The sequence below is a fragment of the Bos javanicus genome, chromosome 23 (assembly GCF_032452875.1).
Source record: "Bos javanicus breed banteng chromosome 23, ARS-OSU_banteng_1.0, whole genome shotgun sequence".
NCBI classification, from domain to species: Eukaryota; Metazoa; Chordata; class Mammalia; order Artiodactyla; family Bovidae; genus Bos; species Bos javanicus.
This window is the reverse complement of record NC_083890.1, coordinates 33,403,768-33,430,080: the sequence shown is the minus strand read 5'-3', so window position 1 is coordinate 33,430,080 and position 26,313 is coordinate 33,403,768. Positions and strand designations below refer to the sequence as shown.

Genomic DNA, 26,313 nt, shown 5'->3' with positions numbered 1-26,313 from the left:
TAAATGATTAACATATACACCTCTTTTCCATTATGATAAACCATATGTATACATTCAGTGTGTCTTTTTTCAGGTGTTTTGCTTGTTAATTTTGACCCTCCTGATGAAAACAAGGTTCTGCCACTTCTCTTTCCAGTTATTTACCACCAGTTTTCCTCTCTGTATACTGAGGAAGTCAATATATTCTTGGTAATACTTGGCAGAGTGAGAAGTAATGTAGAAAGCTGCTTTCTTCCACACAAAGGTGAAGCTGCAGTAGCTGTGGAGCCAGAAGTAGGAAGCAGGTAATGATTTCAATTCCATCATGAGCACAAAAGCATGTTAAAACAAACTATAAACGAGCAAAATTCTTTATTTAGAGTATACTCTCTTATGGGGGAAAAAAAATGTTTCCTTAAAGCAGAGAAGTGTTCCTTATTCACCTCCTGAATTTCTCTTTACACATTTTTCTCTTAGAAAAAAAGCCCAATGCCTCTGGAAAACTGACTTTAATCATTATCAAGCCTAACTTTGCCTCTGTTCGGCAACATAACTACAAACACAAGTTTTTTAAAGTTAAGGAATTTTAAATCATGAGTTCATTTCTAGCTTACCAATTAGGCACTGTTAACTGACAAAAAATCTGATGGACAATAACTATCAGATAATCTGGATTTATGAAATAGTATTAAGAGATCCAATCCCAAGGACCCTGTAATCTTTTTTTTTTTTAAGACTTATTTAAAATATAACTATTTTGGTACCTGATTTTAAAAAGTAATCTAATATAAAGGCTAGTCCACAGACAAAATGTGGCCCTGCTTGAAATCCAGCCAGCAGCTACGAGCACTATTAAAAGCTCTGGTAGCCACTGTGACCTTGCATTAAGAAGCCTCATGTTTTCAACACAGGTATGCTTTAGTTTAAATGAACATTAAGATTTAGTTCTGAAATCTGAGGCCACAATACAAAAAATAAAATCACAGTAGTTTTTCCTTCTGTTACAATGATCCAGTTTATAATTCCTCCTTGTTAAACTACCTTTCCAGGACAGATAGAAATTATAATTGAAATTATAATCACAGAACAAAATCCTTTCAAACATTTAAAACTCATATTTGAAAAGCAGTTCACAATATTACATCTAAGGTGCACAGAAGACCCCAGTGATCACTGGGAAATCTACCACAGTCCAGTTTTTCCAGCCCAAGCAGGTCCAAACTTTGGGGAATAATGTGGCCACCTTCTGCTGCAGCTCTAAAAAATATTCGATCAAAACGAAGTTTACAATTAGCAGCTATTCCAAGATTAGAGTTCATTTGTGTATCCCATGTATACTGGCAATGCTTAGGTTTGCCCAAAAACTCCCAGACATCCAAAATGTTGTTGGGTAAACCACCACATTTGGTAACCTGAAAAGAAAAACAAAGAACTCTTTTCAGTCTTTTTTCCCTTAAGTTAAAAAGGCCTTTACCATGACTGCATCTAAGTACAATTTTTCCAATCAGAATGCCCCAGATTATTTGCTGATGCACAAATGCAAAACTGGGTACAACTAGATATTTTATAAAAGTATTTTACTGCATGATAATAAGTAGGTAATAAAGATATCAAGAGAGCCAGAGAGGTCTGAAATTTGCCCTTTCTCTTCTGACATAAATAAATTCCTAATTTTGGGTATCAGATAAAACCCAGGAGTCTGAAAACCTATGGCCTCAGTTATTGTTATTAGTAGTTTTTAAAAAATGAATGTAAGTGTAGAGAGGGCAAAACTGTTACTCTAAGCTATAAATTTAGATGTATACCATTTTATACGATCTAATAATGTCAAATATCTGCAGTTTTATTTGAAATTTACTAACAACATTAAGTTTTCCTCCCATTCACTCTAGGATTTAAAAGAAACTTTTATTGTGGTAAAGTATACATAAAATGTATGACTTTAACACTACAGTTCTATGGCATAGGGTTCCAATTTCTCCACATTTCTGCCAACACTTGTTATTTTCTTTTTTTTTTTTTAAATAATAGTCATGCTAATGACTGTGAAGTGGTATCTCATCATGGTTTTGATTTGCATTTTTCTCATGACCAATGATATTAAACATCTTTTCAAGTACTTATTGGCCATTTGTATGTCTTCTTTGGAGAAATATCTTAATCTTTTGCCTTTTTAACTTTTTATTTTGTATTGGGATTTGGCCGGTTAACAATGTGATCGTTTCGGGTGAACAGAGACGGGATTCAGCCATACATATACATGTATCCATTTTCCCCCAAACTCGCCTCCCATCCAGGCTGCCACATAACACTGAGTAGAATTCCATGTGCATTTTACCCATTTTTTAATGAGGTTTTTTTTAAAACTGTAGGAGGTCTTTGTATATTTTGAATATCAATCTCTCATCAGATATATGACTTGGAAATATTTTCTATCATTCCATGGGTTGTCTTTCACGCCACTGATACTATACTTTAATGCACAAAAGTTAATTCTGATTAAGTCTACCTTATCTATTTTTTCTTTTGTTCTCTGTGCTTTTGGTATCATATCTAAGAAATCACTGCCAAATCCAATGTTATGAAGGTTAAAAAAAAAAGGTTTTTAAAATCTCAGTAGGAAGAGTTAGGGAAAACTAGGCTGGTTCAATCTTTGTTCTTCTCACCTTGCAACTAGAGAAACAAACTAAAGCGACCTTTGCTAAACTCTTCTAATATTATTTTCTCTACACCCCTCTTTTTAATCAATATATATTGTTTTGTGTTGTTCTTTTCATATGCAATATATATATATTTCACTAATAAAGTAACAGCCTCTTCTGCCTCTGCCTTCCCTGTGCAAGGCAAATAGTACAGTCTAAATAATTATTCACTGAACTGCATCTGCAAGGCCACTTACAAATAATGAACAATGAAGGTCCTAGTTTTAATAGCTTTAGTCAAAAGACACGTAGGGGACTTCCCTGGTGGTCCAGTGGCGAAGACTCTGCGCTCCCAATGCAGGAGACCCCTGTGTGATCCCTGGTCAGGGAACTAGATCCCACATGCCTCAACTAAGAGTTTGCACGCTGCAACTAAAGACCCCACATGCCACAACGAAGATTCACTGCAGCCACGAACAAAATTAAAAAAAAAAAAAAAAAAAAATACCAAAAACACAAGAAATCTAAAGGAATTTCCACAGCAATAAACTGCCCATAAACACTGAACTGACTTCATCACTCACTTCTTGATCCCTGAGATTCGTATCTCCAGCAAATATAACTGTAGCTGATCCTGGAGCCTCTTGCATTTTCTCTAAAACCATTTTCAACTGATTCATTCGTTCCTTAGCGTGCCCTCTGGTGCTTTCCAAATGAGAAGTCATAAGGCAAAGTTCATTTCCTGACACACTCACCTGCAACAAGATAAATAAATGATGAGAGCTGAGAAAATGATCCACTATTAACACTGAACTTTGTTACTAGAATCAGTAATTATTCAATTGATTGGTTACATATTAAGATTTATTAAAGTGAAACTGTATCATTAGCACTGGGCTTATCTCTAAAAGGTCAAAGAAGACTCCCAAAGAATACTGAGCAAGTACCCACTAATACTGCAAGACCTAACCCCAATGTCCACTCCACTGTGAGCCCTTTCCCAATGTCCCAGGTCTCGGTGGCTCCCTCTTCTATCCTCCTACAGCACACTGTAGACTGTTCATGAGGTCCCGCAGATTAAATTGCAGCACAATTACCTCTCTCCTACAAAGCTGTTGAATCATTTCAAAGCAAAGAAGGCTCTTTTATTTTCTACTATAGTATCGAGAGCTGGGCACATAGGTAATTCCAAATAATGTCAGTTAAATGATGAATGAATGAATGAGAATCACATACCATTTACAATGAAGATACCAACAATGTAAGACCTGTCAATATTTCAACTAATTGCCCGCAGAGTCAAGTCCAAATTCTTTCATACTGGGCATTCATGATCTCTTATCATCTGGATTCAACCTACTTTACTAGCCTCTCATCACACTACCCCTCTTTGTACTCTCTACACTCAACTGAATAGACGCTCATTTCGAGCTATACGTGCCCTCTTTCATATAAACATACTCTGCTATTGGCAATTTATACAAGTTTGCTCATGGTGGTTCTGCCACCAGCACTGTTCTTAATGTCTATATTTTACATATTTTTCAGGGCCCAATTCAAATACAACTTCCATCATGAAACCGTCACTAAACAATGCGGCTGGAAGTCATCTCTTCTTTCTCTAAGCTTTCAAGGCACGTGATTACAGCTCTCCTACAGCATTTATGCCTTTCCTTTGTTTTAGTTACTATACATACAATCTCTCCCCTGCTCATATAGGAATTCTATGAGAGCAAGACCTATTTGACTAATTTTTGAAAGACTCACAGAACGCAACACAGTACCAATTACAGTGCATTTAATTTAAAAAAAAACTAGAAAGCAAATGTGGAATGTTAGCAAACTCATATATTAAGAAAATATCAATGAATCAAGGATCTTATTTTTGCTAATTTGTTTATATTTGAAATGTGTCTAAAATTTTAATTTATAAAGTTCTTTAAGACTATTTAAAAGAATCTGTAAGTGAGGAGTAAATATTTCTCTAAATACAATGTTTTATTTTTTTTAAAGCCATCATCAGGGAGCTGTGAAAAAATTAGTTCATTCTTCTTTTTAAGTCAATTAAAAAAAATTACTTACATGAACACACAAAAGGTTTCTCATCATTTGTGTATTTGGAAAAGGAATAATTTCTTGGCTTTTAAACTTCACTCTCGATTTCTTCAACATTATAGCTGTGAAATATCCTTCTTCACGACCTTCAGGTATTTGTGGAAAAGAATGTAGGCTGAGAGGTCAGGGGTATTTGCAGTTTACCTCAAGTTCCCCTACTAAAAATTCTATTTTAACAAACAGGTACAGATTTTAAATGGATCTACATGTTAAGAGTAAACTATTACTTCAGAATAGTTGAAGATGGCCAACCAAGTCCCGACATAATTGAAGTATGGAAGAAATACAAAAATGTAGCTGGAAATATGAAGAAATACAAAAATAAAAATGAATTTACATAAATGCCCCAAACAGTTAAAAGTGCTAATACCAAATATAAAAATCTGAAAAAATTTTGAAAGGCAAGAGTATGAGACAAATTGAGGCAACTTGATAGGAAGTTACTTTTAACTCTGAAAGCACCAGAAAAATCACAGTAAGTGAATAAAAAATTTAGAAAGTAAAAACTTGCAAGAAGAAAAGAGAACAGAAGTGGAGGGGCAGTGAATACAAGCTTCCAAGTTTTTCAGAAAACAAAGCAGATGGAGAAGGGGTGACTGGTTTATCAGAATAGAGGGAAACCAGGAAAAGAAGAAAAGGGACAGATGGGAGGAAGAGCTGGAGAGGGAGGGGCAGGGAGGAGGGCAGCAGACTAGGAAGACAGCAGCTGGGCAACGCAGCCTAAGGAAAGGAGGAGGGAGACGGAGGGAGGGATGGAGAGAGAGAAAAAAGAGTTTTCTAGAACCGAAGGTTATGAACCTCCAGATTGAAAAGTCCTACAAAGTGTTAAGCATAATAAATGAAAAATACACTGGATTTAGAAAGAAGAGGCTCAAAGTTTCCTGAACAGGAATTAGAATGGCATCAGACTTAAGATCATCAATAATGGAAACCAGAAAATACTGAAATCAGGCTTTCAAAATTCTGCAGGAAAATGACTTTCTACCCAGAAATCTACGTCCAGTTAAACTATCAAAGAACTCTGAGGATAAAATACTGGCACATGCAAACAGAATGGGATTCAACACTTCACTCCCCTCTGCTACTTCTTAGGAAGTCACTAGAGGAATGTGCTCCAACAAAATGAGGAAGTAAGGCAAGAAGGGACAAAGCGTGGGATTCAGAAAACAAGATAACAGAACACAGGCAAAAGGAATCCCCAAGAGAATGCAGAAAAGTTGTCCCACAAAAAGAGAGAAAGACAAAGAGAATTCTCCCTTCAGCAATTCCGGATTAAAAAGTAAATCAAAATTGAAATCATATACTAGGCAAAAGTGAAAGTCAAAGAAAACATGAGATTTAGCCAAAAATCATGAAATGAAGCCAAAGTGGTACACTAAATGCACTTAAATAAAAACAAAATAGATGAAAAGTCAAAAACTTAAATATTAAGAGCAAAAAGGTAGAAAAAGAACAAAAATAAATAAAAAGAAATTGGTAAAGACTCTTTGAAAAACATAACCACAATGAGATCATCACACCTGAACATTTTCTAACAATCTGATTTCACCAAAAAGCTAATCCATGCCTTAAATTTTGGCAATTTACATTTTTCTGAAAAATCATCCATTTTAACCTCTTCTTCACATATATAACATCTTCTCCTATGATTTTTTTAGTATCAGAGAGTGTGACTTCTTTTTCTCAAGCTTACTTTATTTGTGCTTCTCCCCGCTATGTTCCAATTGTTTAACTTTGATTTATCTCTCTCCTTGACTTGTTTTTCAAAAAAAAGACAAGTTAAATAACAGAAAAATTGTTACCTGTAATAATCTTGTAACTACTTGCTTTCTTCTTTAGGTAGGCATAATATGGGGGAATGACTTCCTGTAGAAATATCACATCAGGGCTGTACCTAATTAAACACATCAATTCATGATAAGTACCAGTACCAGGTATACCATTTGCAGCTACCTATTAGGAAAATATTACAGCATAAAAGAAACACAGAATTATAGTCCTCTAGGACACCTACTATTTGATGTTTACATTGATCTTTGATAACTATAAAATGAGAAAGATCTGTGTTACTTAACACATAATACTGTAAAGGTCAAATTAAAAAAAAACAACATATATATGACAACCCTTTAAAGTCAGAAGAACTGGAATCACTGACAGTAGACACCCAGTAATATTAAGAGCTTCCAATTGTCTTATACTCTAATAGATGCCTGAAGAGTTGTCTCTTTCTGTCCTCTTGAAACAGTTATTATCCATGATGAAGAAAATGGAGCTCCGAGCTCCAGAGAATTGAAGTGGCTCTCAAGTGGTTCCACAAGGTCACAGAGCCAGTGTGTGGATCAGATTCGGATCACACTGGCAATTTTCTTTTCACAGTAATAATTATATAACAAATTTAGTAAGTAACACAGTACCAGAAGGCTTCAAACAAAAGTTAGTGTTCCCTCTGAACCCCAACCCACTGTCCTGCTCCCAGAGGCAATCACTCCTGATTCTTTCTGATATTTCCTCTGAGAGCTGGACTCTGAAGTTAGGACCGATTGCAAAGCCCATAACCTCGATCTACTACCCTCCTTGTAGGCAGGTAAGACACATTATCACACTATCATGAAGCAGATGTAATAATACTTACAAAGTTAAATAGGAACACACCCCTCGAGCCCTCTCTAGGAGATTGTTCATGTCCAATCCATCAATATTCCAGGTAATGAAAGAGAGTACACTGCCATCTTCTTGCTGAACACTTTTATCTTCAGATGTGCTGGTTTTAGAACTAATGGAATCATTTGTTTCTTCCTTGGTTAGGTCAACACTGGCAAGAGCAGAATGAAACACAACTCTGCAAATAATCTAGAAACTGATTAACTTAAAAATCATTTTTCAAATCTTTGTAGCCCTCATTTTACAGGTAAGTAAAATTCTCTTGCTGAAATTGTATTTACGTTATTTTTATTGCAATTCATGATCAATTTTGGATTTCACATTTATTCTTAGTCTTCCTCATTGCGAAGTTGGGCAGGGGTAAGTACATTTTAAGAGTCCTAAGACTATCTGCCTATGGAAGACCAAGAGTCTGATGACTACAGAAAACTAGATTCTGTGTTATGCAAAAGTCTGCTCACTTAGAACCAACTTGATATCCCTCAATGATATAGGTCATTAAAATAACTTTATAGACTACAACCCCAAATTAGATTGAGTACGTAAGATTTCCACATTTACTTGGATTCATTTTAAACCATATTTGAAATATGGTTTCACTGTGCCAGATAAGGAACGGCTACAATTCTGCTATTCGCCTCACTGAGAGGTGAAGTCCAATGAACACCCTTCTCCTTGAATCTGGGCTTCAGTGACTTACTTGATCAACAGAACACAGTGAAAAGGATATTCTGGGATTTCTGAGGCTTGGACATTAGAAGCCTTGCAGCTTTCACTCCAGTCTTTTGGAACCTCTGTCCAAGAACCTTGAGCTCTCACAAGAGCAGTCTGACTGCTCTGTGACTGCCATGCTGGAGAGACCACATGTGTGGCTTCCAGTCCTCAGGCCAGCCTGACCCCACCTCTCCCATCAAGGCTTCGACATTTGAGTGGAGGGACAAACATTACTAAAAGGTGACTCCTAAACATTTATAAAATACACACAAATTTAAGAACTAGGGTTTTGTATTTATAATTTTAATGTATTTAATGCCAGTATTTTAACTTCTTTTAGAAAATTGTTTTTTATTTTATGGCCTTGCCACGCAGCTGGCAGGATCTTAGCTCCCCAATTAAGGACTGAACCCCAGCAACAGCAGTGAAAGCTCCAAGTCTTAACCACCGGACCACCAGGGAACTCCTCTCCTATTTTTCGTTTTAATCGAAATATAATTAACCAGGATTGGGGACGAATCCATATCAGGTGCCTCCTGATGTAATGCACTGAGGACGACACCCTATCACTTCTGTGCCACACAGTATAATGTATATAAACATCATACCAGTTTCAGGTACACAATATAATGATTCAATATTTGTATACACTGCAAAATGCTCGCCACTCTAAGTTAACTATAAACTTTCTTTGGAAATAATTTCAGACTTTCAGAAAACAGTAAAAAGAATTCTATTCACCTTTCATACAAATAAACGTTAACATTTTACTTATTTAACATTTACCTGCTTTACTTGTTATTCAGAAATATTTGCATAAGTATTTTGAATGCACTGATCCCCTGGAGAAGGAAAAGGCAACCCATTCCCTATTTTTGCCTGGAGAAGCCCATGGACAGAGAAGCCCGCGGGCTACAGTCCATGGGGTCAAAAAGAGTTGGACATGACTGAGTGAGCAAACACACACACCTAAAGATAAGGACATACATATATACCGGACACGACTGAGTGCGCAAACACACACACCTAAAGATAAGGACATACATATATACCCTAGTACAATTATAAGAAAAGTAACAAAGGAGGAAGAAAAAGGTTCTAGGCAGAGGTAATAAATACCTTTATAACAGCTGAAAGGCAAGAAAAAAAAGACCCACTGGAGAAAAGTTGGACATGTCTAGAATATGAAGTCAAGTGGGCCTATGAACAAAGCTAGCTGAGGAGATGGAATTCCAGTTGACCTATTTCAAATCCTAAAAGATGATGCTGTGAAAGTGCTGCACTCAATATGCCAGCAAATCTGGGAAATCCAGCAGTGACCACAGGACTGGAAAAGGTCAGTTTTCATCCCAATCCCAAAGAAGGGCAATGCCAAAGAATGCTCAAACTACCACACAATTGCACTCATCTCACAGGATAGCAAAGTAATGCTCAAAATTCTCCAAGCCAGGCTTCAACAGTACGTGAACCATGAACTTCCAGATGTTCATGCTGGATTTAGAAAAGGCAGAGGAATCAGAGATAAAATTGCCAACATCTGTTGGATCATAGAAAAAGCTAGATAATTCCAGAAAAACATCTACTTAAGCTTTATTGACTACGCCAAAGCCTTTGACTGTGTGGATCACAACAAACTGGAAAATTCTTCAAGAGATGGGAATACCAGACCACCTTACCTGCCTCCTGAGAAATCTGTATGCAGGTCAAGAAGCAACAGTTAGAACTGGACATAGAACAACAGACTGGTTCCAAATTGGGAAAGGAGCACGTCAAGGCTGCATATTGTCACCCTGCTTATTTAACTTATATGCAGAGTACATCATGAGAATGCTGGGCTGGATGAAGCACAAGCTGGAATCAAGACTGTCGGGAGAAATATCAATAACCTCAGATGACACCACCCTTATGGCACAAAGTGAAGAGGCACAAAAGAGCCTCTTGATGAAGGTAAAAGAGGAGAGTGAAAAAGCTGGCTTAAAACTCAACATTCAAAAAACTAAGACCATGGCATCCAGTCCCATCACTTCATGGTAAATAGATGGGGAAACAATGGAAACAGTGACAGACTTTATTTTCTTGGGCTCCAAAATCACAGCACATGGTGACTGCAGTCACGAAAATAAAAGATGCTTGCCCCTTGGAAGAAAAGCTATAACCAACCAAAACAGCATATTAAAATGCAGAGACATTGCTTTGCCGACAAGGTCTGTCTAGTCAAAGCTATGGTTTTCCCAGTAGTCATGTATGGATGAGAGAGTTGGACCATAAAGAAAGTTGAGTGCCAAAGAACTGATGCTTTTGAACTGTGGTGTTGGAGAAGACTCTTGAGAGTCCCTTGGACTGAAAGGAGATCCAACCAGTTAATCCTAAACGAAATCAGTGCTGAATATTCATTGGAAGGACTGATGCTAAAGCTGAAACTCCAATACTTTGGCCACCTAATAAGAAGAAATGACTCACTGGAAAAGACTGACGCTGGGAAAGATTGAAGGCAGGAGGAGAAGGGGACGACAGAGGATGAGATGGTTGGATGGCATCACCGACTGGACGGACATGAGTTTGAACAAGCTCCGGGAGATGGTGATGAACAGGGAAGCCTGGTGTGCTGCAGTCCATGGGGTCGCAGAGTTGGACACGACTGAGCGACTGAACCGACTGACTGACATGCCTGGAAGTTTTGTGGGGTAGGAAAGAGAGCGTGACAAGAGACGAACCCAGAAAGACAGGCAGTGGTCAAACCGTGGGGAAACCTGTAAGGCACACAGACTTTAAGAGCAGAAGTGCAGGAATTGGGGAGGGAGCACTGGAATAACAGAGGCGGATGTGCATTTTATAAAAACCATTATCCTGGCCGGCCAGCAGAGAGTAAACAAACAACAGGACGCAAGGAGACCACCAAGCTACCATTCTTTAGTAGAGGATTTTGTGTCTCATCCATTTCGAAACGCTCGCTTACGTATTCCCTACACCTGGAGTAAAAAATTACATTTCTGGTATTTCTCCCTCGGACTCCAAAGTACATCCGAAGTGACACAGCCTGGACTTCTCGGGAGAAGCGTGAGCCCCGCGGCTGGGGCAGGTCTCATCTCCACCAACCCTTCTTCTCCGGCTACTCAGACCCGAGGCCCGTCTCTGCGCAGACCCGCCGCCTAACTCGATGGCAGGTCCCGCATGCCCAACGCAACCTGGTACCCGACCGCCTCCGCCCGAACGGGTCCCCGGCCCGTCGTCACTCACCAGGACCCGGGCTCAGAGAGGGACTCGGGACGGCTTTCTGAAGCGCTCTCCTCCACGGCCGGCTCGAAGTAGGAGTTCAGCGCTCTCTGCAAAACAAAAACACAGGGATGGGAGGTACGCCGGCATCACCAAACTGAAGAGCCGGCAAGAGAGAAGTAGCGAAAGCTTACTTCCATCTCCCAGTCGTTCTCGGCCAGGTAGCACTGAGCCACAGCGGCGTCACAACTCGCGACCGAAGCAAACTCCACACACATGAGTTTCCGCTTCTTAACCTCGGGCTCCCCCTCCTCTAGCTCCGCCTCCGGCCCAGCCTCCGGACCGCTGTTCCGCTCCATCGGTTCCCCGCAAGTTCACTGCACCTTGAACCTGGCCCGGAGTTGGTGGGGTGGGTGGTGGAAAGGGCGGGGACGGTCAGGCGCCAGACTCTGCACAGGCGCCCAGCGCCCGCGGTGCTAGCCTATCAACCACCGGCGGGGAAACAAACGCTCACCTCTCGGAAGACCGTAGAGCGCATGCGCAGCAAGAAAGTCGGCCCGGGATGGCCAGGGCCAAACGGCACATGCGTGCGCTGTCACAACGCGGGCTGAACGTCAGTGACGAAGTGCTAGACGTCAGTGCGCCAGCTGCCAGGGAAGGGACAGTTGTGCGCTCGGCCGCGGACCCGGAACGCTCTTCGGGTCCAGAAGGCTGTTGACCTTGTTCTTTTGCGAACTTCAGGGCTCCCCTGCTCTTCCAAGACTCAGTCTTAAGTGGGGCCTGGGAGCCGGCGAACGGTCCACGATGATCTGGGTGAAGAAGGCAAAGACTCTGCTGGAGTGGCTAACGCACTCAGGCAAATTTAACGGTTTCGATAGAAACTTGGAAAAGGTATTAGAGGCGAAGGCGCGGTTTCTAACGAAGGGAAAGAAAGCGCCCTTCTTGGTTCGTGGGTGAACGCTTCATAAGTTCTCTGGCTAGATTCTTTTGGATTGAATCCCTAAACTCACCCTAGTAGTAATGATTACTGCTTTGATGGAGTAGTTATGTGGTAGGTGTGCCTACGTTGATCTGTCCGTTTTATAAGTCAGCAAAATGGGTTTATCTCAGGAATGGCAGAGGAGTTACACCTTGGGACTTGCAAACTGAGGCTAACCATGGGCAAGTCCTCAGCTGTTCTTCTATAGAGAGAATAGGAGACAGTTGAGAGGGGCTGTTTTGAACAAGTTCCTTGGAGGAGAGGAGAGTCGGGTTTGTGGTGGTGTCTCATTGGTTGAGCTGCGGAGGTATCTTAGCTTGTTGCTGATAAAATCTTCGTTTTTCCTGCTGGGATTTATAAAGTAAACTAGGAGGAGTGTTAAGTGGGGGAAAAGATCCCCCTTTAGGGCTTCACGACCGCCTTAGAAAGGAGGTGTTTTATAATAATTTTATAATCACAACATTGTATAATTAAAAAGAAATGTTAAATTAATTTTAGTAAAATAGTTTAACATATCAAAAATATTTTAACGTAGTCAATACAAAGAGGGCTAACTTTCTGTACTTTGCAATCTCGTGTGAACTGTAGAGCACATCTCAGTTCATACTAGCTGTGTTTCAAGTGCTCACTACTGACAGGTGACTATCATATTAACTGCACAGGTTGGTATCATGGTAGGTGCTTTGTGTGTTAATTTGATCAAAAATGGATTTTGCAGTTGTTTCGTGTGGGCAGATTTGCTCAGGCTAAATAGGTTTATGCATGCTGCTACTGCTAAGTCACTTCAGTCGTGTCCGACTCTGTGCGACCCCATAGATGGCAGCCCACCAGGCTCCCCCATCCCTGGGATTCTCCAGGCAAGAACACTGGAGTGGGTTGCCATTTCCTTCTCCAATGTATGAAAGTGAAAGTGAAGTCGCTCAGTGGTGTCCGACTCTGTGCGACCCGTAGCCGGCAGCCCACCAGGCTCCTCCGTCCATGGGACTTTCCAGGCAAGAGTACTGGAGTGGGGTGAGGTTTATGCATAGTGATCTGTAAATCTAGTCATGAACATGGTTTCTTTTACTGTGAGTTTTAAGATAATGGGATCTAGACCGGCGGTTCTCAATCGGGGGTGGTTGAGAGAGTGAAGGGGTGCTGCCAAACACCCCCAGTGCACAGATTGCCTCCCCCATCCCCACAGCAGAGAATGGCCCAGTCCAAACGTCAGAAGTGCTGAGATTTTGAAAACTTGACTTTAAACCATGCTCTTAATCATTCACTTTGATCTAGGTCAAAACTAGATAAATTGCTACTCTTATTCTGCTGCTGCTGCTGCTAAGTTGCTTCAGTCGTGTCCGACTCTGTGCGACCCCATATACGGCAGCCCACCAGGCTCCGCCATCCCTGGGATTCTCCAGGCAAGAACACTGGAGTGGGTTGCCATTTCCTTCTCCAATGCATGAAAGTGAAAAGTGAAAGTGAAGTCGCTCAGTCATGTCTGACTCTTAGCGACCCCATGGACTGCACCCTACCAGGCTCCTGAGTCCATAGGATTCTCCAGACAAGAGTACTGGAGTAGGTTGCCATTGCTATATACATATAAACCATGTCTTTGCACTGGACTTAGAGTTGGCTGTTCAAATCATATGATTTCTTTCTCTAAATCTCTGGTTAATAATTCTTTAAAGTCTCTTTCTTAATAAAAGAAGTGTAGTTTTTGTACCTTACGAGATCTTGACCGATAAAATAATTTTACTTCAAAAAATTGTCCCTTTGGTGATTTAAATATGACACCAGATATTCTTCAAGGCAAGAAATGCTCTTCTAAGTACAGGATTTTAAAATGCAAGATTACTGTTAAAATTAAACTGGAGTAAAAGATGTACACGGTCTCTCAGACACACTTGTCCTCTTACCCCATTGCTTTTGTGAAGACTAGAAGGAATAATGTTTCTGGGTGTAAGAAGCAAGTGAGGTGTACAGAACTATTGTGTCAAGTCTGCCCCATTACCCACTCCCACAAAGTCAATGAATCAAATACAAAAACACTGGAAAATCTGGCTGATAATATTCCAATTCCAAATATTGTTTTTTGGACAGTTGTTTGGAGATAGCATATAGAATCTGATGATTGATGGTGACTTTTTGTCCCTCTACAAATGATCTGTTGAAGAAAGCAAATTGAAAATTAGTTCTGGTATAGATGTCAAGTCAATGCATGAGATCATACATTGCACTTCTTTATTTTAGCCTGTCCTCTTTGTAAAAAAACCCTCTGTTTTATCAGTGTTTATAAACACCCACAAAACCTATCTTTTATAAAGCATTGATACAGAAAGACTAACACTCAAAATAAAGTCCTGATCTTGCTATAAGATCACTTTTAAATCAGTCAACAAAGTACTATGAGATTATAAAGAAATACCCATCAACTTCCCAGGTGGCACAGTGGTAGACTATCCACCTGCCATTGCAGGAGATGCAGGTTCGATTCCTCAGTTGGGAAGATCCCCTAGAGGAGGAAATGGCAACCCGCTCCAGTATTCTTGCCTAGAAAATTCCACGGGCAAGAGGAGCCTGACAGGCTACATTTTATGGGGTCTCAAAGAGTCAGACACGACTGTGTGCATGTACACACACACACACCACACACTCCCCATCACAATTCCTCACCCTCCAGGAGTTTATCATCGAGGAGAAGAAAAAAGTGGGTTCCAAGGAACAGTCCCATCATGCCAGAATCCAGCTCCAGCAGCCAGGGATTCAACGTGAAGGGGTGAGCAGTGTCGGCGAGAACCTAAGGCAGCCTCTCAGTTTTCTTGGACTGCCTGTTTATTTCAAGCCTATGATTCTCTTTTATACTTTGACAAAAGCATTAGGTCAGAGGTTTGATATTTTCAGTTCCCACTGACCCAGATTTGTTGTCTCCATAAATCATTGTTGCCCCTCAAAAGGAGTTTCTGCCTCAGCAATTCTCTTAACTACTTTTTCTCATGTGTCCTTGTGAATACACTGTAACTCATGCTAATGTCTGGGCTGCATACCACATTCCTCAGTTTATTTCTTATCTTTTTAAGTCCTGTTTGCCCCTAGTATCCTAAGCTCAGTATTTCTTAGAAAGGGCTTCTAGCTAATAATATCTCTAAAGTCCCTAATTTCTATAAGCTATAGAAGAATATGCGAACATTACAGCATCCCTTAAATCTTTATCTTCTATTTTAATTATTCCTAAACCCTAAATTCAGCAAACTCCTTTGCCATAAACACTTTGCTCATAAATAGGCTTCAGATAGCAATCCCTCCCATGGTCTCAAGCTGCGGCCTGTGTGCTCACCCTGGAACACTTTTTTGTAAAAGTCCTTGAACAAATGTCAGTGATTAACTTTATAAATTATTCTCTGAGCACAGCTGCAGAAGGCTTTGTGCCTTCTCATGCTCCTCTCAAAAACAATAAGCACCTTAATATTCCTTTTCAGTCAACTCAGCCAAGGAGAGGAAAAGACAAGTCAGAATTACAAGGCCTAACTCCTTCATCCCGGGACCATGCCTGCGGAATGAGGAAACGGGTCTGGGGCTGTGCCTCCATTTTGTCAGTAATGCCTAACGTGGCTCCCGACACCATCAGATGTGCCCTGAGGAGGAAAAAAAAAAGTCCCCCAAATAATTTCAGAAAACATGGATGTATCCCCGTTTTTAGAATTGTGGTATAATACACATATTTTACCACATGGGGCTTCCCTGGTGGCTCAGACAGTAAAGAAGCTGCCTGCAATGCAGGAGACCTGGGTTCAGTCTCTGAGTTGGGAAGATCCCCTGGAGGAGGGTGTGGCAACCCACTCCAGTAGTCTTCCCTGGAGAATCCCCACAGACAGAGGAGCCAGCCAGCTAGTCTTTGGGGTCACAAAGAGCTGGACATGACTGATCGCACACACACACAACATAAAGTTCACCATCTTAACCATATTCAAGTATTCAATTCAGTAGTAATTTTTGCATTCACATAGTTGTACAACGATCACCACCATCCATCTCCAGAACTCTTTCCATCTTGCAGACCTGGAACTCTACCATATAGGCAATAACTTCTCATTCCCTTTTTTCCCCAGCCTTGCCAACCACTATCTATAGTCTGTATCTCTGAATTTGACTACTCTGTGTACCTCATATGAATAAAGCCATTGCATCCCTTTTATATATTAAAGCTTTCAACTGCTGCTGCTAAGTCGCTTCAGTCGTGTCCGACTCTGTGTGACCCCATAGACGGCAGGCCACCAGGCTCCCCCGTCCCTGGGATTCTCCAGGCAAGAACACTGGAGTGGGTTGCCATTTCCTTCTCCAATGCATGAAAGTGAAAAGTGAAAGCGAAGTCCCTCAGTCATGTCCGACCCTCAGCGACCCCATAGACTGCAGCCTACCAGGCTCCTCCGTCCATGGGATTTTCCAGGCAAGAGTACTGGAGTGGGGTGCCATTGCCTTAATCCGAAAGCTTTCAACTAGTTCTGCAGTAAAGAAACATGTTTCACCTTATGATGTTTAAGTTACTTGCCAATGGAACTCTCACCCCCACAATAACACATGTGAAAGTATATACTTCAGGAGTCTCAGGTGAGATCTGGAAATACCAGGTGAAATCCAACACACAAAGAAATAAGCGCAGGCAGCTCAGAAGCCAGGTTAAATTGTGTCATGTTATCCTTGTGGAAATGAGAGGTAAAGTATAGGTGAATGAGCTGTCTCAAGAGGAACAGCACAGACTAGAGAGAAGCATTAAGGATTTAAGACTGAACCCCGAGGACATACAGGGTTGAGAACAGTAAGTAGCCTTTGAAGACTATAGACGTGGTTAGGAAAGTAAGAATAGACCTTACACTTACTCGAAAAACTTTGAAGCTTTGGCTCTACCACAAAAGGACAGTGTTATTACTTAAAGTTTATCAACGTGATATGCCAACAGGTATACTTAGACTACTGTTGCTCGGGGAACAGATTATTTAGACTTTGTTGCTGTTGGATTTGTGATTTTATCATAATGGGCTCATCATATTTACATTCCTGCATGGCATCACTCCTTCCTGGGAATGACTCTATTCCAATTCTACATTCCAAACTAGATTAGCTGCAAAAATTCTCCCCAAGTTTGTGCTTTCCCTCTTGAGAGGAGATCTGGAGGAGTGAAGAGACATCACCCCAGTCCTCAGTCTATAGGTGGTGAGGAAGGTCTTTCCCTATTAGCCCCTCTTTTCCAGGTTGAAGGCAGCAGAGGAGCTGTAATTGAGAGAAACCCTGCCAGTGTGATTATTGTGAATATACTTTCATAGCATCTACCTTTGTAGGCATTCTAGAATGATTCGATAAAATCTGCCATTTACCAGCCTTTGGGGAAAAATACTGCTTATAATCCTGCTTAGCACATCTCTCATCACCATCACCACCCTGCCAATGAAGACGAGTGAAATGGTACTTCAGCTGGTTAAATCTTCAGGGAATATTTAAATTCTTCCGAGCTCTTCCCTAGGGCTTTGTTTGCCTCCCATGGCACCCATTTGTTAACTTTTGTTTTTGGTCTTCTCTGATAGTCTCTACTGGTTCCTCAGCCAGTTTAGTCGCTCAGTCGTGTCTGACTTTTTGCGACCCCATGGACTGCAGCACACCAGGCCTCCCTGTCCATCACCAACTCCCAGAGTTTACTCAAACTCATGTCCATTGAGTTGGTGATGCCATCCAACCATCTCATCCTCTGTCGTCCCCTTCTCCTCCTGCCTTCGATATTTCCCAGCATCAGGGTCTTTTCAAATGAGTCAGTTCTTCAGATCAGGTGGCCAAAGTATTGGAGTTTCAGCTTCAGCATCAATCCTTCCAATGAATATTCAGGACTGACTTCCTTTAGGATTAACTGGTTGGATCTCCTTGCAGTCCAAGGGACTCTCAAGAGTCTTCTCCAGCACCACAGTTCAAAAGCATCAATTCTTCGGCACTCAGCTTTCTTTATAGTCCAGCTCTCACATCCATACATGAGTACTGGAAAAACCATAGCCTTGACTAGACTGTCCTTTGTTGGCAAAGTAATGTCTCTGCTTTTTAAAATGCTGTCTAGGTTGGTCATAGCTTTTCTTCCAAGGAGCAAGTATCTGTTAATTTCACGGCTGCAGTCACCATTTGCTGGGATTTTGGAGCCCCAAAAAGTAGTCTCTCACTGCCTCCATTTTTACCTTTATCTTTCAGTGTTCTTTTCAAGTAACTCAGGGGAGGCAGGTTTACTTAGTGGACCTGAGTCCAGTGGAGACCAAAACACTGGCTACTTGAAAGATTTGTGAGGACTGAGACGGTGTCTCAGTGCCTGTAAGACATGCATATACATTTCTGAGCATGGTCTCTAACACAAAGTTAGCTACAGTTAATAACCAAAGAAATACATGTGCTCCCTACAGCCTGTATCATGACTGAAACAGAAATCTGTTTTTTTTGAAACAGTGTCCTCTCCTCAGCCCCATTTGTCAACAGAGAGGTAGTTATTGGTTTCTTCCCCCACAAGACATGTTTTTTAGTTCTGGGAAGTTGGGTAGCGAATCAGTCTTCTAATTCGAAAGAAGAATCAGTCTTCATTGTTATCTTCCATTGGTTTACTTATTCTACTTGGGGAGACAAGAACTGGTAACACTAGGGATTCCCTGATGGTCCAATGGTTGGGACTCTATTTTCACTCCTGAGGGCCTGGGTTCAGTCCCAGGTTGGAACTAGGATCCCACAAGCTGTGCAACAGGGCTGGAAAAAAAAAAAAAAACAATTGGTAACACATAAAAGTATTTCTCTGTCATATCAGAGTGACCAGTGCAAGAGTATCTCTATTCCAGTATACATTTTCAGCCAATTTTGTATCTTAGTATAGCCTTTGGCCTTTCACGTTGGGTGGGTGGGTTTAGTCGCTCAGTCATGTCCGACTCTTGGCAACCCCATGGACTTGTGGCCTGCCAGGCTCCTTTATCCATGGAATTCTCCAGGCAAGAATACTGGACTGGGCTGCCATTTCCTTCTCCAGAGGATCTTCCCAACCCAGGGATTGAACCAGGATCTCCTGCATTGCAGGTAGATTCTTTTTTATTTTCCATATGATCTCCCTTTATGTAGAACTAAGAAAAACAAAAGACAAACAGAGCTCAGAGATACAGAGAACAGTTGGTGATTGCCAGAGACAGGAGTGGGTGGTGGACAAAAAGTGAAGGAGTCAAAAGTTACAAACTTGACAATATACAACCTTGTTGTACTCCTTTCCCAATTTTGAATCAGTCTGTTGTTCCATGTCCAGTTCTAACTGTTGCTGCCTTATCTGCATACAGGTTTCTCAGGAGACAAATGAGGTGGTCTGGTATTCCCAACTCTTTAAGAATTTTCCACAGTTTATTGTCACAATAAAGGCTTTAGTGTAGTCAGTGAAGCAGAAGTATATGTTTTCTCTGGAATTCTCTTGCTTTCTCTATGAGCCAGTGAATGTTGGCAGTTTGTTATCTGGTTCCTCTGGGCAGGCAGATTCTTAACCATCTGCGCCACCAGGCTGGGGGAGAAGGTCAGTATTAAAATCAGTATTCTTCAGTAGAAAGTGAAATTGACATTTGTTTTACTTTTTGTCATCCCAGCCAAAGTTAGATAATCACATGGAACACTAAGAACTGAGCTCTATTAAATACATTGTACCTTGAAATTATACTAAACTATCTTTGGTGACTTGGAGAAGGAAATGGCAACCCACTCCAGTATACTTGCCTGCAAAATCCCATGGACAGAGGAGCCTGACGGGCTACAATCCGTAGGGTTGCAAAAAGTCAGATGTGACTGAAAATGCACACACACACACACACGCACCCACCTGTGGTGACGATGAGGCTTTCCTGAACTGCCTAGCTTTTTCAAACTGTCTTACCTGGCTAAATTCTGCCCATCCTTCAATGTGTAAATAATTTCACAGATGCCTTTCTAATGTCTCTTCCCTGAAAACATACTTGGATGAGTAAGATCCTTACTTCCAGCAACCTGTATTTATCCTCTCGGCAGTCAGTCACTGTACTGCAGTGTGCGTGTATTGTTCCTATAGACTGGAAACCCCTTAAGAGCAGAGATTTGATCTTGTTCATCTTTAGATTGCAGTGCTTCAAAGAGTCTAGTAAATGCCCTAGTAAGGTGAGTTTATATCTTGGGTCTCCTTGGTGTGCATTATTAGTTAATGAGGACATCTTATGGCTAGATCATTTATTGAATGATAATGATCCCATTCTGACATTCACTTTTCCATTGATTTACCTGTTAAGCAAAACATATTATTTAGAATGGTTTGTATTTTATGGTTCTGTTTCTGTTTTATATCAGGGCCTTGTAGAGGATAAACAACAGCAAACAACTCAAGTTAGTTTGTGAAGTTCCAAAATGCCTTCCTGGTGGGAGCATAAAAGCCACTGTATATATCTAGAGATTCTACAGTTAGCAACAAGGGAGATTGGGAGGTGAATAGACTTAGACCTGAATCTCAATTCTGTCATATCCTTGGTGATCTTGACAGTAAACCAGTCTGAATTTAAATTACTACGAAATGGAAACCATCTCTCCCTTATTACATAGTGCATGGACAGACCGGCACAGTGCCTGACTTACAAAAGTGCTCAATAAATGGTAGTTACCGAGAATCGAATCGTTTAATGCAGGAGACACCCCTCCCTCCCCCAAATACAGCAGACGCCTCACACAGGCATCCATATTCTGTCTGAAAACCTCTAGTGACAGCAAGAATTACTGCACTGGATGCAACGCATTCCATCCACAGTTCAGTTCTGACTTCTAAATGTTAGATATCTATGGTGTTTTTTCCTAGTAAATTGAATAGGATATAAGAAACACATTTCTGTTATTTTTGTTTCCTTTCTAAAGATGTTTGATATAACATTCTAAATTCATTGTTCCACATTTTATCTTTTTATGTAATTTTTTTCATTATGATACTATAAATGGGGCAGGACCTTAAAAGCAGCAATTTAACTTTGCTGGATTCTATTAAACTTTTTTTACACTAAAATAGGTTTGTGGTATAAGCTTGTTCTCATCCTGTATTGAATTTCTTTCAGCCTATTTTAAACATTGTTTTAAACCATTCATCATGAAGTCATTCTGAAAATTACTTTGTGCAATAACTAGGGAACATCCAAATTAAAACTACAATGGACTATCAGATCACAAGGACCACCTGACTTAGTGCAGAATTTCTGAGAAGACATTAAGAGATGCCAGGTTGCTGTACATAGAGTTCAGAAGCTCAGATGGAATGTTTGATTTATGCAGAGTAGTGGAGATTAAGAAAAACTACTCCTGTTTTCCCCTAAATATTCCTTTTTATTTCAAAACAATTTACTCCAGAGTTCATTTCTATCAAGAGAGACTGGTAACTTCATTTTCAGTTTCTGAATCAACTTTTGGGGGTGGCTTGGTTTAATCCAATGATAGTTCTTGGTAGAGCTGTTTGTGCTTTTCTTAATACCACCAAATATTCAAAAAAAATTTTTTTAACACTTAGGTGACTCTCGTTTCTGCTGCCCCTGGGAAACTGATTTGTGAAATGAAAGTGGAAGAGCAGCATGCCAATAAAATGGGCACTCTCCATGGCGGCATGATAGCCACCTTAGTGGATGTCATATCATCGCTTGCTCTGCTGTGCACAGAAAGGGGTATATCCGGAGTCAGTGTTGATATGAACATAACGTACGTATACAAACTGTACCCCAAATAACTTTTTTCAATGTGATAACTCATTTCAAACAACTGAGACTACACACATTTATAACAGAAATAAAGCAGGAGTTGCCCTTAGCTGGTCATCCTTAAGTGCAGCTACAGATTTGCCTTAAAAACATTCCATGGTTTTAGAATCTAGAACTAAAAGGATTTCTAAGTACAATATATATTAGTAATAATAATATAAATAATCAGGGATATATAATCAGTGATAAAGGGAAGTCAAGTAGACCTTAGGAAGCATCACTATGAACAAAGCTAGTGGAGGTGATGAAATTCCAGCTGAGCTATTTCAAATCCTAAAAGATGCTGTGAAAGTGCTGCACTCAATATGCCAGCAAATCTGGAAAACTCAGCAATGGCCACAGGACTGGAAAAGGTCAGTTTTCATCCCAATTCCAGAAAGGCAATGCCAAAGAGTGCTCAAACTACCACACAATTGCATTCATCTCACACAATAGCAAAGTAATGCTGAAAATTCAAATCCAGGCTTCAACAATATGTGGACCGAGAACTTCCAGATGTTCAAGCTGGTGTTAGAAAAGGTAGAGGAACCAGAGATCAAATTGCCAACATCCACTGGATCACAGAAAAAGCTAGAGAATTCCAGAAAAACACCTACTTCTGCTGTATTGACTACGCCAAAGCCTTTGTGTGGTTCACAATGAATTATGGAAGATTCTGCAAGAGATGGGAATACCAGAACACCTCATCTGTCTCCTGAGAAATCTTCATGCAGGTCGAAAAGCAACAGAACTGGACATAGAACAACAGATTGGTTTCAAATTGGGAAAGGAGCACATCAAGGCTGTATATTGTCACCCTGTTTATTTAACTTATATGCAGAGTACATCATGTGAAATGCCAGCCTGCATGAAGCTCAAGCTGGAATCAGATTGCTGGGAGAAATATCAGTAACCTCAGATATGCAGATACCACCACCCTTATGGCAGAAAGCGTAGATGAACTAGAGTCTCCTGGTGAAAGAGGAGAGTGAAAAAGCTGGCTTGACACTCAACATTCAAAAAACTAAGATCAATGCATCCAGTCCCATCACTTCATGGCAAATAGATGGGGAAACAATGGAAACAGTGACAGGCTTTATTTTCTTGGGCTCCAAAGTCACTGCAGATGGTGACTGCAGCCACAGCTTGCTCCTTGGAAGAAAAGCTATGACCAACCTAGACAGCATACTAAAAAGCAGAGACATCACTTTGCCGACAAAGGTCCGTCTAGTCAAAGCTCTGGTTTTCCCAGTAGTCATGTATGGATGAGAGTTGGACCATAAAGAAAGCTGAGCACTGGAAGAATTGATGCTTTTGAAATGTGGTGTTGAAAAAGACAATTTTTCCACCTAAGCTACAGAAGATATGATTTTTGTTGGCAGGTGAGGCAGAAGTTAGGGTGGGAAAGCCAACATTATTTGACATGAGGTCAGTGTAAACCATGTCAGTCATCAGGTTTCAATCTAAATCTTTCCTTAGGCTAACTTAACATTTAGTCTGTCTTTACTATGGAAATGAGCATGCAGTAAGCAAATCACAAGATTAAAATGCAAAGGGTCTTTTGAGATAAAGATGAACAAAAAGAACTGCTAGGGCATTGAGGCATGTATTCAGCAGTTCTTCCCTTATTCCATGTGATGAGGGTTAAGACCGTCTGACGACCCTGCTTTGCCTCAAGACTATTAGGAGCAGAGATCTTCCAACCTGGCACTGCACGTCATGATCTTCCAAAATACTGCTATTACAACCATAAAGCATCTTTAATAAGCCAAACATAATTTTGGCCTTTCAAAGTCTGTGTGGCCGAAGTTTTGGCCACCATCAGGAGCTGCCTGAGATCCAAGAGGGCCTCAATTAATTCCTTATAGTTGTTTTTAAATCATTTTAGAGCTGAGTAACTTCTGAATATTGATAACCAAACAGCAAGTATTACCTCATGTTGGAAGTTAAGCAAATTAAATGAAAGCTTGGGGGAATCTTTCACTAGCCCCAGATAAATATGAAGTAGGAAACCTAAAAACAAAGAAGGGCCGCAGGGCTGGGGAGCAGTTGAAAACTCCTGTTTATGGGAAAACAAACTTGTGTGCATGTAAGGAATCAGTAAGAGAGAACTTGGGTCAGGATCTGCCATTCAAATGAGAAAGGACAGAAAGTTTACTATTATTCTTGAACTATCTAGGAAAAAAACATAAGGCTGTTATGAGATGCACTTAAAAACTACTGTTAACTAAATTTAAATATTTCCTTTTAAGGTACATGTCACCTGCTAAAGTGGGAGAAGACATACTGATTACAGCACACGTTTTGAAGGAAGGAAGATCCCTTTCATTTACTTCTGTGGATCTGATGAACAAGGCCACGGGAAAATTAATAGCACAGGGCAGACATACCAAACACATGGGAAACAGACCACCCGAAGGCTCCGTGAAGAAGTCCAACAATGAGCAATTTTCAAAGTAGCACAACTAGAAGTAGCCAAGAAATAGTCTTTGGGGAAAATGCCAGAGATCAAGTGGAATGCAGGACGGGGGTTGTCTATATTCTTTGATTTCGAGCCTCGTAAAAGTTTTAGTCTGTAATCATACGTAATACTTGGATGAAAACACTCTTAGCTCAGTGTGTTTTGAAAACAGGTAAAGCAAAGCTCACAGGGCCATTTGAGGTAAGATTACCTTACAACTAAAACCTAGTATTGAGCTGAAGGACAAATTAATGATTAATCCTTAAATTGTAGGTCATTCTCAGCTCTAAAATGCTACATTTTTTTAAAAACCCAATTCCAAGATTATGGAACTTCAAAGCAGATGAACCACAGGCCACACTGAAAAATAAGAGTGAGCAGTCCTCAATAAACTTTAAGGCAAAGCAGATTAGTGATAAACAGCCCAGTGGGATAAATAGCCCAGTTCATGATTAGTATATTTTATAGTGGTGGTAGTAGGGAGAGCACAGAATTACCTTTTCCAGTACCTAGAATAAAACCATGCAGATCTTCAATCTCCTAATGCTTGCTATTAGAAAGACCAAGTTCACACATTGTTTAGTCAGTTTCTCAAATTTCTGTCAACTGTGGTATTTATAATTGGTTTCTGTCATTAGGGTCTTAGTTCTAATATTTCACAACTGATGATCATAAAGAAAGGAAGTAATTTCCTTTGGAAGTTGGAAAACAGTTAACAGTTAAAGGCTGATGATCATTTGGTTGTATTAGAATACAGTATACACATCAGAATACACATAGCCCTGTTTGCTGAAGGGCAGAAGCAGACTTGAAAATAGCAGTGTACACATAGGAAACCCATCTAGTATTGCCCATGAAAAGTAACTTGGGATCCTTGGAGAAAGAGCTGATTTCAGAGCTGGGGGTGGGATAGGGAAATAACAAGATGAAACTATCTTGTATTTGAAAGTAAGTGCTCAATAAAACAAGGCGTGAAACAAGGCATGAAAAACAATAGCAGTGTATGACGCAGAGAGCTCAAACCCAGTGCTCTGTGATAACCTAGAGGGGTGGGAGGTGGGAGTTCATGAGGGAGGGAACATGTATACCTAGGGGTGATTCGTGCTAATGTATGGCAGAACCCACACTTGTAAAGCAGTTATCTTCCAATTACAAATAAACTATATAGCACTGAAAAGAAATGAATCCATACTGTTTAGGTAACAATAAATGGCTGAGACAGGAGAGCTCTTTCTTGTTAACAGAATGCTGGCACATGTAGAGGAGTAAATATAAAACAGTAACTATCAAATGGGGAAATAGGACACCACCTTCACCAATGAACGTGGACATCAATAAAGAGCACACGAGCAGTGTTTCTGGATATTAACTTCAGGGGGTGTAACATCACTCACAATGGGCAATGGTCAGGATACCTAATCCAAATTTAACCACAAAGGAAATCACTCAAATACCAAATAAAGATGTTTTTTTTTTTAAAAAATTGGCCTGAACCCTTTAAAACTTGAGTATGGGGGCAAGTTCCTAAACCTTTGCACCTAGTTCCACTCAGGGTGGCTAGATAAAGAGTTTAGAACAGTCCCTGACCATGAGAAAGTGTTCATTTCAAATAGATTCCAATTGTCAATTGATAGAAAACATGGAAGTGCACTGTGAATTACAAGTATTTTTGCCTTTCCACGAAGCCAGGTATAAGGTCAGGATGGTAACTGTTAAAAGCTGACAAAATGTCTTTGATTCCCATTCCTGTTGAAATTACAAACCCAACTTCTCTTCTGAGTTTACGGT

At 40.4% G+C, this 26,313-nt stretch overlaps 2 protein-coding genes across 2 annotated transcripts; one reads left to right on the top strand and one right to left on the bottom strand.

The window, feature by feature from the left end:
• Nucleotides 1-334: 334 nt before the first annotated feature.
• Nucleotides 335-11,860, bottom strand: TDP2 (tyrosyl-DNA phosphodiesterase 2). Its single transcript, XM_061398720.1, has 7 exons — nt 11,522-11,860; nt 11,352-11,437; nt 7,372-7,551; nt 6,539-6,630; nt 4,704-4,822; nt 3,206-3,376; nt 335-1,391 (listed from the first exon to the last, which is right to left on the bottom strand). The coding sequence occupies exons 1-7, from the start codon at nt 11,684-11,686 to the stop codon at nt 1,110-1,112; spliced, it is 1,095 nt and encodes a 364-aa protein (XP_061254704.1). The 5' UTR covers nt 11,687-11,860; the 3' UTR covers nt 335-1,109.
• Nucleotides 11,861-11,951: 91 nt separating this feature from the next.
• ACOT13 (acyl-CoA thioesterase 13) lies at nt 11,952-25,878 on the top strand. Its single transcript, XM_061398726.1, has 3 exons — nt 11,952-12,218; nt 21,842-22,026; nt 24,317-25,878. The coding sequence occupies exons 1-3, from the start codon at nt 12,132-12,134 to the stop codon at nt 24,522-24,524; spliced, it is 480 nt and encodes a 159-aa protein (XP_061254710.1). The 5' UTR covers nt 11,952-12,131; the 3' UTR covers nt 24,525-25,878.
• Nucleotides 25,879-26,313: the final 435 nt, after the last annotated feature.

Bases quoted from the DNA above. Each gene is read 5' to 3' on its own strand.
- ACOT13 (XM_061398726.1), top strand. From the start codon at position 12,132: ATGATCTGGGTGAAGAAGGCAAAGACTCTGCTGGAGTGGCTAACGCAC. The intron at 12,219-21,841 runs GTATTAGAGGCG...TTTAACACTTAG, and splicing joins TCGATAGAAACTTGGAAAAG to GTGACTCTCGTTTCTGCTGC. The intron at 22,027-24,316 runs GTACGTATACAA...TTTCCTTTTAAG, and splicing joins AGTGTTGATATGAACATAAC to GTACATGTCACCTGCTAAAG.
- TDP2 (XM_061398720.1), bottom strand. From the start codon at position 11,686: ATGGAGCGGAACAGCGGTCCGGAGGCTGGGCCGGAGGCGGAGCTAGAG. The intron at 11,438-11,521 runs GTAAGCTTTCGC...TTTGTTTTGCAG, and splicing joins AGAACGACTGGGAGATGGAA to AGAGCGCTGAACTCCTACTT. The intron at 1,392-3,205 runs GTGAGTGATGAA...TTTTCTTTTCAG, and splicing joins CGAATCTCAGGGATCAAGAA to GTTACCAAATGTGGTGGTTT.